Source organism: Bos mutus, chromosome 24 (genome assembly GCF_027580195.1).
Source record: "Bos mutus isolate GX-2022 chromosome 24, NWIPB_WYAK_1.1, whole genome shotgun sequence".
Lineage (NCBI taxonomy): Eukaryota > Metazoa > Chordata > Mammalia > Artiodactyla > Bovidae > Bos > Bos mutus.
Window position 1 is genome coordinate 49,193,276 of NC_091640.1, and position 20,227 is coordinate 49,213,502.

At 42.0% G+C, this 20,227-nt stretch overlaps 2 protein-coding genes and 3 non-coding genes across 7 annotated transcripts; all 5 read right to left on the bottom strand.

Moving 5' to 3' along the window:
* Nucleotides 1–10,666: 10,666 nt before the first annotated feature.
* Nucleotides 10,667–15,033, bottom strand: C24H18orf32 (chromosome 24 C18orf32 homolog). Of its 3 annotated transcripts, none has more exons than XM_070361553.1 (3): nt 14,879–15,033; nt 12,342–12,529; nt 10,667–11,391 (listed from the first exon to the last, which is right to left on the bottom strand). In XM_070361553.1, the coding sequence occupies exons 2-3, from the start codon at nt 12,504–12,506 to the stop codon at nt 11,326–11,328; spliced, it is 231 nt and encodes a 76-aa protein (XP_070217654.1). In that variant the 5' UTR covers nt 12,507–12,529; nt 14,879–15,033; the 3' UTR covers nt 10,667–11,325. The 3 variants fall into 3 exon arrangements, with proteins under 3 accessions (XP_070217654.1, XP_070217656.1, XP_070217655.1); XM_070361555.1 differs by having other exon boundaries at nt 12,342–12,532; nt 14,879–14,988; XM_070361554.1 differs by having other exon boundaries at nt 14,793–14,948.
* A 1,451-nt stretch (nt 15,034–16,484) lies between these two features.
* RPL17 (ribosomal protein L17) lies at nt 16,485–20,169 on the bottom strand. Its single transcript, XM_005886706.3, has 6 exons — nt 20,117–20,169; nt 19,986–20,026; nt 19,375–19,509; nt 19,026–19,124; nt 17,784–17,975; nt 16,485–16,582 (listed from the first exon to the last, which is right to left on the bottom strand). Exons 1-6 carry the CDS (start codon nt 20,154–20,156, stop codon nt 16,535–16,537), a joined length of 555 nt encoding a protein of 184 aa, XP_005886768.1. The 5' UTR covers nt 20,157–20,169; the 3' UTR covers nt 16,485–16,534.
* Nucleotides 17,671–17,734, bottom strand: LOC138985483 (small nucleolar RNA SNORD58). Its single transcript, XR_011462548.1, has one exon. It is a non-coding gene; the product is annotated as a small nucleolar RNA SNORD58 (small nucleolar RNA).
* Nucleotides 19,212–19,274, bottom strand: LOC138985486 (small nucleolar RNA SNORD58). The gene has a single exon (XR_011462551.1). It is a non-coding gene; the product is annotated as a small nucleolar RNA SNORD58 (small nucleolar RNA).
* On the bottom strand, nt 19,851–19,915 carry LOC138985484 (small nucleolar RNA SNORD58). The gene has a single exon (XR_011462549.1). It is a non-coding gene; the product is annotated as a small nucleolar RNA SNORD58 (small nucleolar RNA).
* Nucleotides 20,170–20,227: the final 58 nt, after the last annotated feature.

Consider the following 20,227-nt stretch of genomic DNA (forward strand, 5'->3'; position numbering starts at 1 on the left):
GCTCAGTCGTGTCCGACTCTGCAACCCCATGGACTGCAACACGCCAGTCTTCCCTGTCTTTGACCATCTCCTGGAGCTTGCTCAAACTCATGTCCATTGAGTTGGTGATGCCATCCAACCATCTCATCCTCTGTTGTCCCCTTCTCCTGCCTTCAGTCTTTCTCAGCATTAAGGTATTTTCCAATGAGTCAGTTCTTTGCATCAGGTGGCCAAAGTATTGGAACTTCAGCTTCAGCATCAGTCCTACCAATGAATATTAAGGATTGATTTCCTTTAGGATTGACTGCCTTGATCTCCTTGCAGTCCAAGGGACCCTCAAGAGTCTTCTCCAACACCACAGTTCGAAGGCATCAATTCTTCAGCACTCAGCCTTCTTTATAGTCCAACTCTCATATCCATACATGACTACTGGAAAAAAAATAGCTTTGACTAGATGAACTTTGTTGGCGAAATAGTGTCTCTGCTTTTTAATATGCTGTCCAGGTTTGTCATAGTTTTTCTTCCAAGGAGCAAACATCTTTTAATTTCATGGCTACAGTCACCATCATCATGGCTGCAGTGATTTTGGAACCGAAGAAAATAAAATCTGTCACTGTTTCCATTGTTTCCCCATCTATCTGCCATGAAGTGATGGAACTGGATGCCATGATATACTTTTAAGATATACTTTTAATCAAAAGAAGAAAACTAAGCAGAGTATTTTGTATGTTACTTTTGACTTAGAGAAAGTAAATACATACCTATGTGTGTATTTGCTTACACCTTAAAAAAATAACTCTGGAAGAAACTGGTAAACCTGACAGCCTCTTAGGAGGTGAACTGGGTTCCTGGGAACCAGGACAGGAAGAAGAAATCTCTGTGTGCAGTCTTATAACTTGTGAATTTTGTACCTCATGAACATATCACCTATTCCAAAAAGAAAAGTATGATTAAAGATTTTTAAATGCTATAGACTGAAAACTATTAAAAAATGGGTAGGTTATGGCTCAAATTAAAGTTATCCTAGAAGGTATTAGAAACTATAAATTCATTAAGTAGAGCAGGCTACTAAAAGAGCTTGCCTGTACTCTAGAAAACTCAGATTAGATATGATGGAGAAAAGGGGAAAGAGCTGGGACTAATTATTCAGTTGTTAGTTTGTTTAGATTCTTTTCCAAAGTATTTAAAGTGACTTGCAAACACATGGAATACAAAATTCAGAACATTAAAAGCAGGAGGAGGGACTTCACTGCTGGTCCAGTGCTTAAGAATCTGCCTTGCAATGCAGGGGACACAGGTTCAATCCCTGCTCCATGAACTAAGATTCCACATGCCAACTAGACAGAAGCCCACGTGCTGCAACACAAGATCCCATGTAAAAAAGCTACAACCAAGACATAACGCAGCAAAATAAATAATTATTAAAAAAAAAAAAACAACAGGAGGTAAAGAAGGGGTGGGTCATAAAGTGGAACCAAATAGGTAGACCAGAGGTCTCTCAAAACCTCCTAAATTGAATCTTGTATAACTACCAGTTTACAAAGTCCGAAAGTGCAGCTTTCCTGTGGAGCAAGTTGGAACAGATTCCACCTGTGAACAAATCTTCACCTGGAGGGTGCTGTCTCTCTTCTTAGAAACTAAAGGGCCTAAAAAGACCTCTGCCTATTAGAAGGCCTCCACAAGCAGTATCAAAACTATCTCTAGATTATTGTTTCAAGCCTGTCGGTGAACAGTGCTCACATTTCCAACTTTTCTGAAAAACGAAGAGCAGACTTTGGAGTCAGACTTGACTTTGAATTCTGGTTCCATAATTATGAGCTGAATGATTTGAGAAAGTCACTCCCCTAGTCAGTTCTTCGTTATCTCCTGTAACTGAATACCACAGACTGGGTGGCTCAAACAACAGATGCTTATTTCTCACAGTTCTGGAGGTTGGGGAGTCCAGCCTCCCGTGATCAAGACACTGGCTCATCTTGTATCTGGTAAGAACACTCTTCCTGGTTTGCTGGTGGCTCTTGTCATCATAGCCCCACATGGTGGAGAAAGATGGGCTAGTTTCTTTCTTTCCTAATATAGACACTAATCCTGTCATGGGGGCTCCACCCTCACAACCCTACCCAAACCTAATCACCTCCGAAAGACCCCACCTCCTGATATTGTCCCATTGGGGTTAGGGCTTCAATATATAAATTGGGCTTGGAGGGGGGCAGAGACAAACATGCAGCCCGTAATAGTCACGTAACCTTTTTGAGACTAGTTGTCTACTGGAGACAGTAACATCCCATTCATATGTCATAGTTGCTGTGAGATAAATTAAGTAATGCATGTAGCATGCCTTTTTCTATAAATTTTAATTCACCTACATAATCCAGGTGGTAATCAACTCACATGTATGACAGCTGCCAGTTTCCGGGTGCCCCTCCTAAGGGACATATACTGTACATTAACCAGAACCAGATTATCCTGCGAAGGGCAATCAGGAGGGGGAGAGGTCTCATGCCCAGTGTGAAATGGCTGACAGCACTGCTGCTGCGTCGCTTCAGTCGTGTCTGACTCTGGGCGACCCCATGGACCGCAGCCCACCAGGCTCCCCCATCCCTGGGATTTTCCAGGCAAGAACACTGGAGTGGGTTGCCATTTCCTTCTCCAATGCATGAAAGTGAAAAGTGAAAGTGAAATCGCTCAGCCGTGTCCAACTCTTTGGGACCCAATGGACCGCAGCCCATCAGGCTCCCCTGTCCATGGGATTCTCCAGGCAAGAGTGCTGGAGTGGGGTGCCATCGTCTTCTCTGTGACAGCACCGAGGATGCACAATGAGATTAAGGAAAGACTTGAGAGGAACTTCCGTGGTGGTCCAGTGATTAAGAACCCGCCTTGCAATTCGGGGTATGTGGGTTCAATCCCTAGGCAGGGAACTAAGATTTCACATGCAGTGGAGCAGCTAAGCCCACAGGCCACAACACCTGAGCCTGAACTCCGTAACTAGAGCATCCGAGCACCTAGTGAAAATCCCTGATGACTCAGTGAGGACCCCACGTGCCACAACTAAGACTGGATGCAGCCAGATAAATATTTTTTAAAAAAAGAGATCGAGAGAAGACTTGAGAAAAATATGATTACTGTTTTCAGACGTCATGATCCATTTATTTTTGGTGTGCCCGGGAACCAAATTAGGACCACAGGTCTGAAGTTACAACTTGCAGATTTCAGTTCCATGTAAGAACTTTTTGACAATAAGATCAATTCTAATAATTAAACATTCACATTTACAAGTTATTACGACCTATGTACTGTATTTTGTTAAAATCCCAGACAATCCTATGAGAAAGAGTTGATGTAGAAAGCTAATTTAATGGTCTGAAAAACACTTCACAATAGGTTGTGAAGTAAAATTAAGCTTCCTAGTAATGAAATGGTCTATCTGGAAGGAAAATGAGATTCTGACCACTTCATGTATTCAAGCAGAGGCTGCATTCATCCAGAGGCTGGATGAACAGATAATCAAATAAAACTGCCACTGGGAAGGGACACTGGCAATTAACCAAGTCTCTCTATTCAAGATGAGAAATCGAGACTGAGGGACCTGCGAGGACACAGGCACTGACTGGCCAGCCAGTAAGCCGTGCAGAAGACTGGAATGGGCAGTCCCTTAGGCCTCCTGCATGCAATGGTGATGAATTCCCTGCACTGCCAGCCTTTAGCAGTCGGATAAGACCCAGCTGCCAGAATGCTCAGAGGATGTGACTCCTCAGGTCCGGGGTGCTGACTGCCTGGCTGAGTGAGAGGTTACTCAGTTCTCAAGTCCCTCCTGCCTGTAGGAAGGCCCAGCTACACAGTTAAGTCTACAGAGTCCCTGTTCATCTTTCCTTATTTGGAGCCCTGAGGCCACGCCTTACAAAAAAGTTACTTGGACAGCCAGACCACTGCAGTTCCTAATAGTGGATAGTGGAGCTATACTCTGCTTCATGCTGGAAGAACTTAGGAGCTGGGTCATTGAGTATTTGTGTCTGCTTCCTGCTGGGGCCAAATTAGGATTTGCTGTTGTTGTTGTTCAGTCACTTAGTTGTGTCTGACTTTTTGCAACCCCATGGACTGCAGCACGCCAGGCTTCCCTGTCCTTCACCATCTCCCGGAGCTTGCTCAAACCCATGTCCACTGAGTTGGTGATGACATCCAACCATCACGTCCTCTGTGGTTCTCTTCTCCTGCTTTCAATCTTTCCCAACATCAGGGTCTTTTCTAATGAGATGGCTCTTCACATCAGGTGGCCAAAGTATTGGAGCTTCAGCATCAGTCCTTCCAATGAATATTCAGGATTGATTTCCTTTAAGATTGACTGGTTGGATCTCCTTGCAGTCCAAGAGACCCTCAAGAGTCTTCTCCAACACCACAGTTCGAAAGTATCAATTCTTCAGTGCTCAGCTTTCTTTATAGTCCAATCTCACATCCGTACATGACTACTGGAAAAACCATAGCTTTGACTATATGGACCTTTGTAGGCAAAGTCATGTCTCTGTTTTTTAATACATTGTCTAGGTTTTTCTTCCAAGGAGCAGGCATCTTTTAATTCCATGGCTGCAGTCACCATCTGCTATGATTTTGGAGCCCAAGAAAATAAAAGTCTGTCACTGTTTCTATTTCTCCCATCTATTTGCCATGAAGTGATGGGACCAGATGCCATGATCTTAGATTTTTGAATGTTGAGTTTTAAGCCAGCTTTTTCACTCTCCTCTTTCACGTTCATCAAGAGGCTCTTTGTTCCTCTTCACTTTCTGCGACTAGGGTGGTATCATCTGCATATCTGAGGTTATTGATATTTCTCCTGGCAATCCTGATTTTATCTTGTGCTTCATCCAGCCCAGCATTTCACATGATGTACTCTGTATACAAGTTAAATAAGCAGGGTGACAGTATTCAGCTTTGACGTACTCCTTTCCCAATTTGGAACCAGTCTGTTCCATGTCCAGTTGCATAACTGTTGCTTCTTGACCTGCATATAGTTTTCTCAGGAGACAGCTAAGGTGGTCTGGTATTCCCATCTCTTGAAAAATTTTCCAGTTTGTTGTGATCCATCCAATGGGTATTGGAAATTTAATCTCTGGTTCCTCTGCCTTTTCTAAATCCAGTTTGTACATCTGGAAGTTCTCGGTTCACGTACTGTTGAAGCCTAGCTTGAAGGATTTTGAGCATTATCTTGCTAGCACATGAAATGAGCACAATTGTGCAGTAGTTTGAATTCTTTGGCATTACCCTTCTTTGGGATTAGAATGAAAACTGACCTTTTCCAATCCTGTGGCTACTGCTGAGTTTTCCAAATTTGCAGGCATATTGAGTGCAGCACTCTAACAGCATCATCTTTTAGGATTTGAAATAGCTCAGCTGGAATTCCATCACCTCCACTAGCTTCTCAGACAGTTGCCCTAAGTTCCTGGCCCCTGATATAAACACATCTTCTCTCAAATAACAATCAAATACTAAACTAAATGCTGCTGCAAAAGAATTTTGCAGATGTAATTAATATCCAAAATTAGTTGACCTTAATTAGGAAATTACTTGGACCTGAAAAGTTGTGACCAACCTAGATAGCATATCCAAAAGCAGAGACATTACTTTGCCAACAAATGTCCGTCTAGTCAAGGCTATGGTTTTTCCAGTGGTCATGTATAGATGTGAGAGTTGGACTGTGAAGAAAGCTGAGCGCCGAAGAATTGATGCTTTTGAACTGTGGTGTTGGAGAAGACTCTTGAGAGTCCCTTGGACTGCAAGGAGATCCAACCAGTCCATTCTGAAGGAGATCAGCCCTGGGTGTTCTTTGGAAGGAATGAGGCTAAAGCTGAAACTCCAGTACTTTGGCCACCTCATGCAAAGAGTTGACTCATTGGAAAAGACTCTGATGCTGGGAGGGATTGGGGGCAGGAGGAAAAGGGGATGACAGAAGATGAGATGGCTGGATGGCATCAGACTCGATGGACATGAGTTTGAGTGAACTCCGGGAGATGGTGATGGACAGGGAGGCCTGGTGTGCTGCAATTCATGGGGTCGCAGAGAGTCAGACACGACTGAGCGACTGAACTGAACTGAACTGACATAGTCACATGAGCCCTTTAAAAGCATTCTCTGGTGGTCCCAGTTTAGAGTCAAAGATGTGCTCTGCCTTCCTTGGAAGAAAGCGAACATACCTACTGTGAGCTGACTAGAGGGGCCACATGCACAGGAACTACAAGGAGGCTCTAGGCACTAAGAGTAGTTCCAGGCTGACTAGAGAAAAGTGGGAACGTAGTGCTACGCACATAAGAAAATGAATTCTGTTGGCAACCAGTGAACTTGGAAGCCCAGATGAGAACTGCAACATCCTGGTTTCAGCCTGGTGACACCCTAAGTGGACAATCCAGCCATGTCATACCCATATGGCTGACCTACAGAAAATGTGAAATAATAAACTCGTGTTGTTTTAAGCCACTAAGTTTGTGATACTTTGTTATGCAACAATAGGAAATGAAGACACCTAGGAAGTGTGAAACTTCACCCACTGAATTACAAGTCAGGAGCAGGACCTCTAGGACTGTGGATGAGCTATGCATAGATCTCGGGGCATCATTTACAATTTTTTCTGTGAATAGAACCCTTTGAAAATGGGCAGTGCACACAGCACAAGTGTACATAGCAGTCCTGCAGAAAACCCGCCCTGTTCCCACATCTGGGTTATTTTTTTTTAGGTCATTTAACCATTTTAGTAGAAATGAGAGGATGGGGTTAGGTGCATCTGAAGGTCCATATCAGCTCAATATTTGGGCTATTTAAGTATACTTTGTAACTACTCCACCATGCACTGCCCTTCTCAGTCATACCTTCTCAATCTAACCTCTCCCTTCACTTAAATACATCTACCAGTAGTCTTTCTTTCTTAAGGAACTGTTGCTTTATTAACAAATATGACTTTGAGGACAGAACTGCTGCTGCTAAGTCACTTCAGTCGTGTCCGACTCTGTGTGACCCCATAGACGGCAGCCCACCAGGCTCCCCCATCCCTGGGATTCTCCAGGCAAGAACACTGGAGTGGGTTGCCATTTCCTTCTCCAATGCATGAAAGTGAAAAATGAAAGTGAAGTCGCTCAGTCATGTCTGATCCTCAGCGACCCCATGGACTGCAGCCTTCCAGGCTCCTCCATCCACGGGATTTTCCAGGCAAGAGTGCTGGAGTGGGGTGCCATTGCCTTCTCCATGAGGACAGAACTAGCTGGTGGTTATGTTGGGAGGAAACCACAAGAGAACTTCGCTTTCCACTTTTCCTTTTGACTATAAGTGAACTGGACATTGAGCTTCAGATAGCTCAAGAGGTTTAGGATCAGTGGGTAGTTCTTTTCAATCCCATCTATCTGTTGAACAGATCAACACATCAGAGGGGGTCATTTTGAGTAAGTGCTGACTCACTTGTTTCCTTGGAATTAAGCTCAATAATGAAAGAGACATGACAAAACCCAAGTCTTTCAGGAGAACCTCAAAGGACTGAGAAAACATGTCCGTCCAAGAGACAGGAAATGCAGTTAACTAGCACAAAATCAGTTACTGCAAACTCGGTTAAGATAAAAAGCCATGCTGAGGGTGAGCAGAATCAAATCTTGAAAACAAGTCAATGTTAATTAGTCTACACTCTTCTCCACTTCTGCCCCATTATTCCCACTAAGGTCTGTCTGACAAGGGTATCAGCCACCGTGACTGCTCTGCAGGGCGTCAATATTTCAAGTCAATTTAAGGGTATGGCTTTGGAATCCTAGACTCTACACTTAGCATATATATAATATAGACTGACATGTTACTACCAAATCCAGTCCAAGGATAGATGATTTTTCAGCAACCATAAAAAGAAAAACATGGCCAAAATTGAGAATTTCTCATGAAAACAAGAAGATATCCTTTATAAATGTATTCATGTTAATGGGCTATTGTTATTTATTCCCATGTTCCTTTTCACTCTTTTGCTGTCAAAATGTCTTTTATGAAATAATGGTGATAATAAATCACATCCTTTTAATATAGTCCCACTTGGCAAAATAAAATGTTGGCAACTATGTTGCAGAAAGTAGGACCCCTTCCAGGACCCGAAACCCGGCTCTTGTCTAACACTCGAAAATGAATTGTCCGAGGAGACACATGTGCTGACAAAGCAAGAGATTTTATTGGGAAAGGACACCCAGGTGGAGAGCAGTAGGGTAAGGGAACCCAGGAGAACAGCTGTCACATGGCTTGCAGTCTTGAGTTTTATGGTAATGGGATCAGTTTCTGGGTTGTCTTTAGCCAATCATTCTAACTCTGGAGTCCTTTCTGGTGGTGCATGCCTTGTTCAGCCAAGATGAATGCCAGAGAGGATTCTGGGAGGTGGTTGGACATGTGGTGTCTCATTTTGACCTTTCCCGAACTCTTCCGGTTGGAGGCTTATTAGTTCTGTGTTACCAGGACCTCCTGTCGTAAAACAACTCATGCAAATGGGTTCCTATGGTGCCTGGCCAGGGTGGGCGGTTTCAGTCAGTGTGCTTCCACTAACTATGGATCATCCTCTTCTACTTTTTAAGAAATTTCTGGCAGCACTGGCTCTTTATTTCAGCACTCAGGCTCCAGCACTTGGGCTTAGTTGCTCTGTGGCAAGTGGAAACTTAGTTCCCTGACCAGGGATCAAACCTGCATCCCCTGCATTGCAAGGCGGATTCTAAACCACTGGACCACCAGGGAAATCCGCTCAACTTCTTAAAAAATATATATATATTTTAGTGGTATATAAAAATACAAGATTGGGAACCACTAGTCTCTCTCTCTAATGTGAGACTGCTAGAAGTAGAAATGGCCTTAGAAGACCAGCAATTCTAAGGAAGGTAGGTTTAAATGAACTCGGATGATATAGGCCATCACTTTCCAAAATTATCTATATTAACTTTATGAAATTCAGTACTGAATTAGAAAAATTGGTATGCTTCAGGAGCAATGAAGGAGTAAACCAACAGAGGAAGATGTGGGATCCAGGGAACAAGAGATGCAACACAGGAGTGGTAAAGAGAAGTCCTAAGGACTTCCCCTGCGCCCTGCGCCCTGCACCCAGGCAGCAACTAGTCAACAGAGGAAGCATAGGGGGAGAAAAGGGAGAGGAAAAGCAGGAAAGCAATGCTCCGCGAAAGGAAACTGATCGCACTAAACTCACAACCCAAACAGTGAGCCGTAGTCACCTGCTCATCCTATCAGCATCCCAGCAAGGAGACGATGGTACCTGCGAGATAAGGCAGTGACCCAGAGCCAGTACTAACAGATGCCATCACCCCTAGGGCCAAAGAAGCAAGGAGAGGGAGAGGTTAGTGGAAACTGGAAGGAGTCGTGTGGAGCTGGTCACCATGAGGTTCAGTGACTTCTGGCTGAGGAACACATCTGCCCTGAAGACACCTTGAAGGGAAGGACCCAAGGGAAAAAATACCCTGACCTCACACCTTCCTTTACTCTCTCCCATCTCCTGCTGCAGATACCACTGGCCAAACCAACAGATCCCAGAGGTCACAGGAAGCCCGCTGATGTAGTCCGTACAGCTTTCTTGAGCAGGAGGGTAGGCTGAGGGAAGCAGATTTGGAGGGGCAAATGGAAGACATCTAGAGCACACACAATGATATACATACTGATCAACAGGTAAAATGTTGCAAATTTTCACTCAAAATTTACAAAAATAGTATTTGGAGGATGGGTGGGAGAAGAGGGAATATAGTGTAAAATAGCTATATCTCAGTCATGGAAGAAGTCAGTAATGTTTACAGCTGATAGCTCCCAAAACTGTATACATGTATCACTTAGAAATATGAAGATAAGTCATGAGATAAAAGCAACAGCTAAATGAGTAAATCCTTTGGGGACTATGAGAATAAGGATATTATAAACCTTGCAATATTATTTGGTTTTTAATAAATGGTATGTTTAATAAAAACTATTTTTAACAAAGTTGCTAGACGCCTGTAGGAAAAGCTAATAGTGGTTACCATCTTTGGAGCCAGAATAAAGGAATGAGAGTTGAGAAAGAACATTCATTCTTCATTTAACCTGTCCTTGCATTGCTCTACTATGAACATCTGCTATTTTCACAATATAGTTTTTAATACCTTAAAAAGCAATCCAAATTAATCAACTGGATTTAGCTAACAGAAATTTATCTAATCCCTCAGGTGCGCTGGGGTAGAAAAGCTGAAACAGACTCATTTCTATCAAAGGAAGTTCAAGGTGGATCAATGACTTAACCAGACACAGTTTAACAGAGCCTCAGCTAAGATCCAGGACTTCATTGGGGACCCAAGGTGGGGAGTTCCTTCTAATTTCTCCTTGCTTCAGAGAGCACAAACATTATATAAAGATATGTCTTGTCATCTTTGAATATTTGTATATCTCAACAGTAGGGGGAAGAAGCCCAGGGATGAAAGACCATGCGGACAGGCCCAGACCAGCAAGTAACTTACCAGTCACATCACTATTGCTAAAAACCACTAATTTTAGGGTGTATTACTATGGAACAAAATAACTGACACAATCTAAATTTTTTTAAAAAAAAGAAGAAAGTATCACTGCCCCATAACTATCCTGATGCCATCACATTATTCCAATCCTGCTTTCCGAAGTGGTTAAAAATCTTGCTTTTAAATATCTAAAAGAAAAAAGAACAACAAGCTAAACTCAATATTTAATACATTTGTAGGAACAGAAGGAACAAAACAAGGATTAGAATTTTATATTACACATTAAACATTTATGTAAAAGATGCTCCATTTTTCAGAGAGGTTTCCCCTATTCCTCTGTCTTTTCTATCTTCCTCAGAGCAATAAATAGTAATTACTATTCTCACAGATAAGCTACTCCTTTGAGTTGGACAGTAATTACATCTTTATTTCAAGTCATTATCATTTCCAAAAACTACCTTTCATTTGACTGCGCAGTCTCACTGCAATGTTTCACAGTAAAATTACACTCTTCAAATTTGAAGAGCCTGAATAAAAAAAGCTAGAGCCCCCAAGAATTTCTAGGTACTGACTTAGTAACAGTGTCTACTGGCACAAACCTTACATATTTATTCATATTTTTAAAACTGAAATAAAAGAAATGAAAACTACTTTAATGAAAAAGGAAATCAGAAATGAGGTTGTTAAATATAACTAGCTACATTTTAAATACAAATACCAGGTATTCCCTGATTAGCATAGGTAAATGTCTAAACTATTAATATCTAACCCAAATTCTGGTCTTGGAAAAAGATCAGAGACAATTACAAAGAAGGTGCTTCATAGTATCAGGTCCATTTTTAAAACAATGAGATCCTTCGAGACAATCAGTTTAGTCTTTCTTTTTATCACACATTTCTGTTGGTCCTCTTGTTGGTAATCCATTTATGTCTGCACCCTAAAATGAAAAAACATTTTAGATATCATTACAACAAAAAGACATTATAAGAGATATTCTCTTTAAAAACACAAACTTCAGAATGAAAAACCTACTGGAAATGTGCAGGATGGCTACATTCGTGCAGGTGATTGAACTGAATAATCACCAACACGAAAGAAAACACAGCTGTCTAAATATTCATTAAAAAAAGTAACTGCATTACAAGACGAAAACCTCTATGAATCTACTCATTACATCTCTTATCAAAGTTATCAATCAGAGAAACGGGCTTATTCAGAACCATCTTTTGTCCTCTGTTAGCTATTTACCACTACTCTTACCAGACAGGAAATACTGTTACTATCTTGTAAGTAGCCAATGAATAAATCAGAGGACTTATTTAAAACCTTAATTTAAAGCAAGTGTTAATCATAAATAGAAAATTCCAAACCCCTATTTTAAAAAAGAGAGAAATTTAGAATTTGGTATTTTTTTTCTTTTGAACTTTTTCTTTTATATTGGAGTAGAGCTGATTAACAATGTTGTGAGAGTTTCAGGTGGACAGTGAAGGGACTCAGCCATACATATACATGCATCCACTCTCCCCCAAAACCCCCTCGAATCCAGGCTGCCACATAACACTGAGCAGAGTTCCGTGTGCTATACAGTAGGTCCTTGTTGGTTATCCATTTAAAAATAGCAGTGTGTATACGTCCATCCCGAACTCTCTAACTCTTCTCTCTGGAGACCGTAAGTTTGTTTTGTAAGTCTGTCTCTGTTTTGTAAGTTCATTTGTATCATTTATTTTTAGATTCCACATATAAGGGATATCATATGGTATTTCTCCTTCTCTGGAAATTTAAACATATTAATGAAGCTTCTGGTTCTAAGAACTTGACTTCCCAAAAGTCACTATTTTACCCTGAGTGTACCACCCCCACCCATTAAAGGCATTTTAATGCTCTTACCTTATAGTCTACTTTGCCTTTGTTTTTATCATTGGTTTCTTGTATAGCTTTCCGAGGCCACATACGGCTAACAAAGGGGGAGATCAGAGGGTATATATATGGCTCCAGGAACTTTTTGTAGACCCAAAGCAGAACTGGAATGACGATGCAGGGAATGCACACCATTGTCCCGGATGTGAGTTCCTAAACTATTGACAAACAGCAGAAAAAACAAATTAGTTCATCATAGATTAATGACTCAAGGAATTTACCTACATTAAAATACATGAAAAGACTTATTTCTACACTGAAGGAAAAACTTAAATCACACTACAGGTACTATCGTAAAACAAGAGTCTATTCATAAAAATGATGCCATCTACAAGGGACAGGAGTTAAGAGGTGGCAGACTTGAAAATAAGAGTGAAGATAAGCCTGCCTCCAAAACTCTCCAATTTACTGTTTCACAACCATAAACTTGGTGATAAAGACAGGGCTTTCCAGGTGGCTCAGTGATAAGGAATCCGCCTATCAATGCAAGAAACATGGGTTCAGTCCCTGGGTGGGGAAGATCCCCTGGAGAAGGAGATGGCAACTCACTCTAGTATCCTTGCCTGGGAAATCCCACGGACAGAGGAGCCTGGAGGGCTACAGTCTATGGGGTCATCCAACACTTCTTAGAACTGAGGATGAGGCAATTAAGCCCTTTACACACATCAACTCATTTAATCTTCAAAACACCTAGTGAGGTTGGGTACTCTGGCATTTCCATTTACATATAAAGAAAAGGAGTCACCAAAACATTAAGGAATTCAGAGTAATTACTGGTGAATGAGTAAGCATTGTTAAACTAGGCAATTTAAAATGATTCACAATACAAGCGAGGAATGATATAGATAATCCAATCTGAAATAACGTAAATGTACATCAGGGAAGGACCACTATTTTACAAAGGATTCAGAACTGGATTCTTTAAAACAGTCCTTCTAGTCTCGGGTGGCACGAGTGGTGGGTAAAGAACCCCCCTGCAAAGGCGGGAGACAGAAGAGACGCAGGTTGGGTCTCTTGAGTAGGCGGATCCCCTGGAGGAGGGCATGGCAACCCACTTCAGTATTTCTGCCTGGAGAATCCCATTGACAGTGGAGCCTGGCAGGCTATGGTCCACAGGGTCACAAAGAGTCAGACGCGACTGAAGCCAAGTTAGCGCACACACGTGAGAGCTAAATTAAAATAATTTAGGAATTTGCCAAAAACATTACGTTCCAAAATTTTAAAGAACATATCCTCTGGTCAAAGTAAACCAAAGAAGCATGAGTCTTTTTCAGCATTTTACAAGGAATCATTATTTTGGGCTACTAGACTTAAAATCTCATCTGAAGCGCTTCAGATTGGTTTAGGTCTTAAAAGTACCACAGCATAATAATCAAGCAGGAACCCGGGCAGCTGCCTGGATTTGAGACCTGCTTTCACTATTTTCTAGACAGTATTCCTGAGCACGTTATTTGACCAGACAGTGCCTTAATTCTTCCATGTGTAAAAAGAAGATATATATTAGTACCTATATGAAAGGGATGTAGTGCGGACTAGATAATAGGAATACAAAGCTCAGAACAGTGTCCGAATATGGTAAGTACTATTTAAGTGTTGTTACTATAAGGAAAAAAAACCCCCAAATTCAAAAGTTGTAACCTGTCCAAAGCCCACACTTTAGGTAACTAGAGCTGCCTAAAACCAGAACTCCTAATTCTGGTTTCCTAGCTAAATGCTCTTCCATTTTCCCTTCTCAAAACACACAATCATCATGTTATTCCCCTTTCTAACAAAGTTTAAAAAGCAATGAAACCCTTCAAAACAACTGGCAATGCTACCAAGCACAAGGATAATACGATGACTTGAAACCGCTCCATCATAAAGATTCACGTTTCTAACCTACTTGAAATTGTTTTAAATAAATTCTCAAAACTATTACTACTAGTTACTTCTGTGATAATTATGGCTTAGAAAGGCCTAGAAACTGTGGCTTAGAAAGGTCCAGAGGTGGCTATGATAAATTGACAAAAAATTTTATTTACTGTCTCGAAGCCAATTCTCGAATATTACAACACAGTGAGATAAATGGATCGAAACTGTTGGAGGACAGGAATTTCTTTCATTCGACTTAGTCCAATACAATGAAACAGGAAAAAGCTGAAGCTCTATGAAAACAGGGAACAGCTGTGGAGGGGAAACGTCAGCTCCAGGAAGGAATCAGTCCTCCAGAAATCAGTCTGGAGACAAGAGAGCGGCCGAGTCAAAGGTAAGGACTGAGACAGGAGAGAAGAGAGAACGGGGGTGACGATAATAAAAAGTGATACCGACAGTTCAGGCCAGAGAGCGGATCCGGAGGTAAAAAGAGCGGGTGGACGCGGGCGCAGGGCAGGCAAAGGGCGAGGTGGACGGGAGGCAGGCGCGCGAGGCTGGGGGGTGGAGTACCGTGAGGGCAGGAGAGCCGCGCTGCGCACCGAGGCCGCCGCCCACGCCGCCCCGATCCCCGCAGACCACTACCCGGTTCGGCTCACCGGCCACAAATCCCACGGGCACTATCCACGCTTCCGGAAAGACGGTCGCAGGGACGCACCGCAGCCGAGCCAATGGCACCGCAGGAGGGGCTGACAAAGGCGCGTCTGCGTCAGCCTGACGACGGGCCGGACGTAACGGGGACGCCCGCCGGGGGCGTGGACGACTTCCGGCGCGGCCGCAGCCGTCGCTCGAGCCTGCAGGCGAGGCGGAAGCGCTCGCTTTACTAGGTACCCCGTCGCCGAGGTAGACTCAGGACGCTGCGCCCGGAGGATGGCGCGTTTGCGAGCGGCTCACCACCTGTTTGAAAGCCTGCTTCACAGCGACGGCTAGGCTGCTTTCGAATGCAGCTCTGGCTGAGCTCCTCATCCTGTTCAGTCGCTAAGTCTCCGACTTTTTGCGACCCAACGGACTGTAGCCGGACAGGATCCTGTCCGTGGGATTTCCCGGCCAAGAATTCCAGAGTGGGTTGCCACTTCCTTCCCCACTACAAGGGTCTTAAATTCCAGAGCAGGGGAAATTAACATTCAAGTCAATTTTGAGAGGGATTTATCTTACAAAAAATGGCTGTACCACTTCACTCCCACTGGGACAGCTACAATCAGCTAGTCTTTAATTGCTCCTCGGCTTCCCTGATAGCTCAGCTGGTAAAGAATCTGCCTGCAATGCGGGAGACCTGGGTTTGATCCCTGGATTGGGAAAATCACCTGGAGAAGGGAACAGCTACCCACTGCAGTGTTCTGGCCTGGAGAATCCCATGGACTGTGGTCTGTAGGGTCGCAGTCGGACACGACTGAAACTTTCACTGATCCTACATTGCGGTAGCTCAAACAGTAAAGAACCTGCATGCGATGCAGACCAGGGTTCGATCCCTGGGTTGGAAAGTTCCTCTGGAAAAGAGAATGGCAATCCACTCCAGTATTCTTGCCTGAAGAATTCCATGGACAAAGCAGCCTGGCAAGCTACAGTCCGTGGGGTCCCAGGGTCGGACACGACTGAGCAGCTAACACACACATATTGCAGGTGGCACAGTAAATGCTACTGCTTTGGGAGTCCTGCAGCTCCTCCAATGTTCACTAAATTCAGTCCCTGGGTCAGGAGGATCCCCTGGAGGAAACCCATTCCAGTGTTCTTGATGGGATAATCCAATGGACAGAGGAGCCTGGCAGGCTGGTCCCTGAGGTTGTAAAGAAAAGGAAAGGAATGAAGCTAACACCTCATGCCACAACAAAAACCCTGGAAAAAAAAAAACATGCTAAGTCAAAGATTGTGATTTCGATAAAAAGTCCAGAACAGGCAAATCAACATAAGCTCAGGGCTGGATTGGGTTAGGACGTGACAAGTCAACCACTGCTAAGGTTCCTCTTTGGGATACTGAAAAGCCTCTAAAACCCCAGTCAGTTATGGATGCATAACTCAATACAGTAAATGCTACTTTAGTAGCAGACTTAGGGTGCCTTAAGTTCAATAAAGTAGGTAGAAAAGAGAGTCAGAAATTTTCCCATGTTCTCAATTCCATTTTATACAAAGTACCAAAAGATGCAAAACAACCTGTTAATGAAAACTCATTTGATCCATTTGTGCTAACATGTGAAATACATTTACTAATTAAGACAACCAACACTTTTACTTTTATTTGCATTTATTTTTTGCGGCATTTATTCCCGGGCCATAAGTTTTTGTTTCTTCAGTTTCTTCTGGGATATCTGGGGAAAAGAAAAAATAAAAGCACTATTAGAAGAATGATTCCAGGATAAACACATCTTAAAGAAGAAGTTGTATCTCAATGAAGGTAATCGGAAATTTCATCATAAAGGGAATGAGTCCTTTGGTCTAGAGGTGGCGCGGAGAGAAAGGCAGCCAGGAGGCAATTATAGCAGTAAGAGAACGAAGACTACAGGCTGGGAGCCTAGCTGGAAATAACCAGGTGGCAAAAAAGGATGGAGGATAATATGTAAGAAAATCAACAGAAGACAGATCCATTAGGATTTGAGTCACTCCCGGGTTCCAGGCTAAAGAACTAAATATAATCATTTACCGAAAATAAGTTTCTTGGAGAAAGGGACTGCAGGGAGGAGGTTCCCCGTTCCAGATAAATTACACCTGAAGTGGACATGGCCATCTAGGCGTGGACATCAGCATATAATTACACAGTTTTAACACACTGAACAATACGAAATTCCCACTCGCTATTAAGAAACTAATGAGGATAAGAAAGCTGTGGTACATACACACAATGGAATATTACTCAGCTATTAAAAAGAATGCATTTAAATTAGTTCTAATGAGGTGAATGAAACTGGAGCCTATTATACAGAGTGCAGTCAGTCAGAAAGAAAAACACCGATATAGTATATTAACGCATATATATGGAATTTAGAAAGATGCTAACGATAACCCTGTAATTGAGACAGCAAAAGAGACACAGATGTAAAGAACAGACTTTTGGACTCTGGGAGAACGCGAGGGTGGGATGATTTGAGAGAACAGCGTTGAAACACGTATATTATCGTATGTGAAACAGATCGCCAGTGCAGGTTCCATGCATGAGACAGGGTGCTCAGGGCTGGTGTACTGGGATGACCCTGAGGGATGGGATGGGGAGGGAGGTTCAGGATGGGGAACACATGTACACCCATGGCTGATTCATGTGAATGTATGGCAAAAACGACCACAACATTGTAATTAGCCTTCAACTAAAATAAAAAATAATCTTCCAAGATTAAAAAAAAAAAAAAAAAAACTAATTTGAGACTTATGAAAGCCAAAATAAAATGATTATAAAAGGTTGGTGGTTGCTCAGAATAGCTTCCTTTCATGGTTATTCCAAAGGTGTCCTAAGTTAGTCATCACAGCAACCACAATCTAATATGCCAAGTGAAACAGAGCAGAGACTAAGTAATTTACCTTTTTCTTCTGTGCAACCTCCTCTTCTGGTTTAGGAACAATCTGTTCTTTTTCAGTAAGGATCATCTCAATGTGGCATGGAGAGCTCATGTAGGGGTTGATCCGACCGTGAGCTCTGTAAGTCCTGCGCCGCATCTTGGGGGCTTTGTTCACTTGGATGTGCTCAATGACCAGAGAATCTACATCTAAGCCCTGGGAAAAGGGAGCAAAATCATGTAACATTTTTAAAAATTTTAAAATCAGGTAATACCTTTATCTTAACACCACAAACTGTATCATTCAAGTCCTTATAACTTTAAATAGCATATTTATTTTTTAAGAAAATTTCATTCTAAGTCCTCTCCCTTAAATCTAAGTAATTACCAAAACTCAGTGCTGGTAATTGCACCTATTTTATAAATGGTATTCATTAGGGAGTGGAGTTACAGGAATCTCAAAGGATCTATGTCTAAGCTTGATTTTAACAGCAAGGCTTAGCAGCTAGAAGGGCTACAGCTAAACAGACCTATATTAATTCCAGTTCTAACCCAGTTTTCCAAATGCAAAAAGGTAAAGGATAACTGCTCAAATGCATAAATCTGTTTATTTGGCACAGGATTTGTTCAGTTACACACTGCTGTTTTGACTTCTGAAATTTAACATCTCTCCATTATGAATGGAGGCAACAAACCACATGTCAATCATATGGTTCCTTTGTAACTGTATTTATTTGTATTTAAATACACCCTGTGAAGGGGTTCACAAACCTCAGTATAAAAAAGGCTTCCCTGGTGGCTCAGATGGTAAAGAATCTGCCTGCAATGCAGGAAACCTGGTTCAATCCCACTCCAGTATTCTTGCATGGAGAATTCCATGGACAGATGATCCTAGCCGGCTACAGTCCACGGGGTCACACAGTTGGACACTACTGAGCACTAACATTTACAGCACAAGGCTACAAACCCGTGGTAAAATACTCAAGGGGAAAAAAAAAAAGGCATTTCTCTTGCATGTACTGGGATTATGTCTGTGTGTGGGGGTAATTCTACAGTCTTAAGCTTGAAATTACTGCAGACCATGCTCCTGAAATGCTTTATAAAAAAAACCTTGTTTCCTGTTGGAAATTGAAAGTAGACTTAAAATAGCCCTTTTAATGGGAACTTTTGTTACTTTCATCAAGTCAATCAAGGAAACAGATCCAGACAACTTTCACCCAGTCAATAACCCAAGTTGCATGTGTGAAGATGCTTATAGTGTGGGTACCTTAAGTTCAGCATTACTCTCTGCATTTTTGAGCATGTGTAGTAAAAATTCAGCACTCTTTTTGGGCCACCGACCCTGCGTCCAGCCCCACTGTTTAGCCTAAAAAACAAAACCAGAGAGTTTATTACTAATTTCCCTCAATTTAAATCAATGTTACAAGATGAATTGACTTCAACCAACATCAAGGTTGTTCAGAACATTTTTTTCATGGTTAATCCAAAGTTGTCCCAAAGGTTGTCATCACAGCAACCATAAGGAGCCTCAGTAAAGGAAGACATTGGCCATTTTTACTTCATCTACTCCCTCCCCTAACAAATTGTCTTTTTAAATGACAACTATGAATTCTTACCTGTGCACACCTACCAACTCCACCGTTGTAACGACGGAATGGCACACATTGCTTCTTTAAAGTGACATCCTTCAGATACTTGGTGGCTTTTCGGATATGCATACCCTTTATGGCCTGGGCAGTTTCACGAGTGTTCTAAACATAAATAATGTAAGCTGTGAGTTAACCATCCTTTAAAAAAATCAGATTCAAACAAATTCCAGTATTTTCAAAGTGTCAACTTTTATCAAGAGCCAAATCCTTCCCATTCTTGAAACATAATACACAATCTGTTATGAGCCAGGGAGGCTTGGTTTGAAGGTGGAGAAATGTGAATCCTAAACCTGTTTATTCACTGTTAATATATTCTCCATTATCTTGTAAACTACAATTACGTTTCCCATATCTTGATCTGTGCACTAGGTTCTCAAGCAGTTCTCTGGTAATTTTACCCAATTCCACAAATCCTAAGTCAAAGCGTTGTTTATTAAAAGGTGGCTGCTCAGAAATGATTTATTTTCACGGTGAATCCAAAGGTGTCCTAAGAAACACATCATTGCAGCTACCTTTTTAGAATGGTTAAAAAATACTCAAGGAACAACTCTTTCAGAGCATAACTACGATTCACATACCTTAAAATGAACACGAAGATTTGAACCTCTTGATTTGCATGCTAAAAAATACCGGAAAAAATTTTTTTTGGTTAATCTTGGTATCTGGGTGCCTCATACTCCCAAATAAGAAATGTTGCTTGCTCACTTACATTTTGTGGGGTTTTCTGGGTCAAGTGAATAGCGCACCATTTTTAGGGGTCACCTGGGAGCAAGAATAACTGTCAACATATATTTACAACAACTCACAGTTTAATATTTAT

Excerpts from the sequence above, each read along its gene's own strand:
- C24H18orf32 (XM_070361553.1), bottom strand. The coding sequence starts at position 12,506 with ATGGTGTGCATTCCCTGCATCGTCATTCCAGTTCTGCTTTGGGTCTAC. Across the intron at positions 11,392-12,341 it reads AAGGCAAAGTAGACTATAAG|GGTGCAGACATAAATGGATT; the intron begins GTAAGAGCATTA and ends TTTTCATTTTAG.
- RPL17 (XM_005886706.3), bottom strand. The coding sequence starts at position 20,156 with ATGGTGCGCTATTCACTTGACCCAGAAAACCCCACAAAAT. Across the intron at positions 20,027-20,116 it reads CCCAGAAAACCCCACAAAAT|CATGCAAATCAAGAGGTTCA; the intron begins GTAAGTGAGCAA and ends GGTATTTTTTAG. Across the intron at positions 19,125-19,374 it reads GAGTTGGTAGGTGTGCACAG|GCTAAACAGTGGGGCTGGAC; the intron begins GTAAGAATTCAT and ends TTTGTTTTTTAG.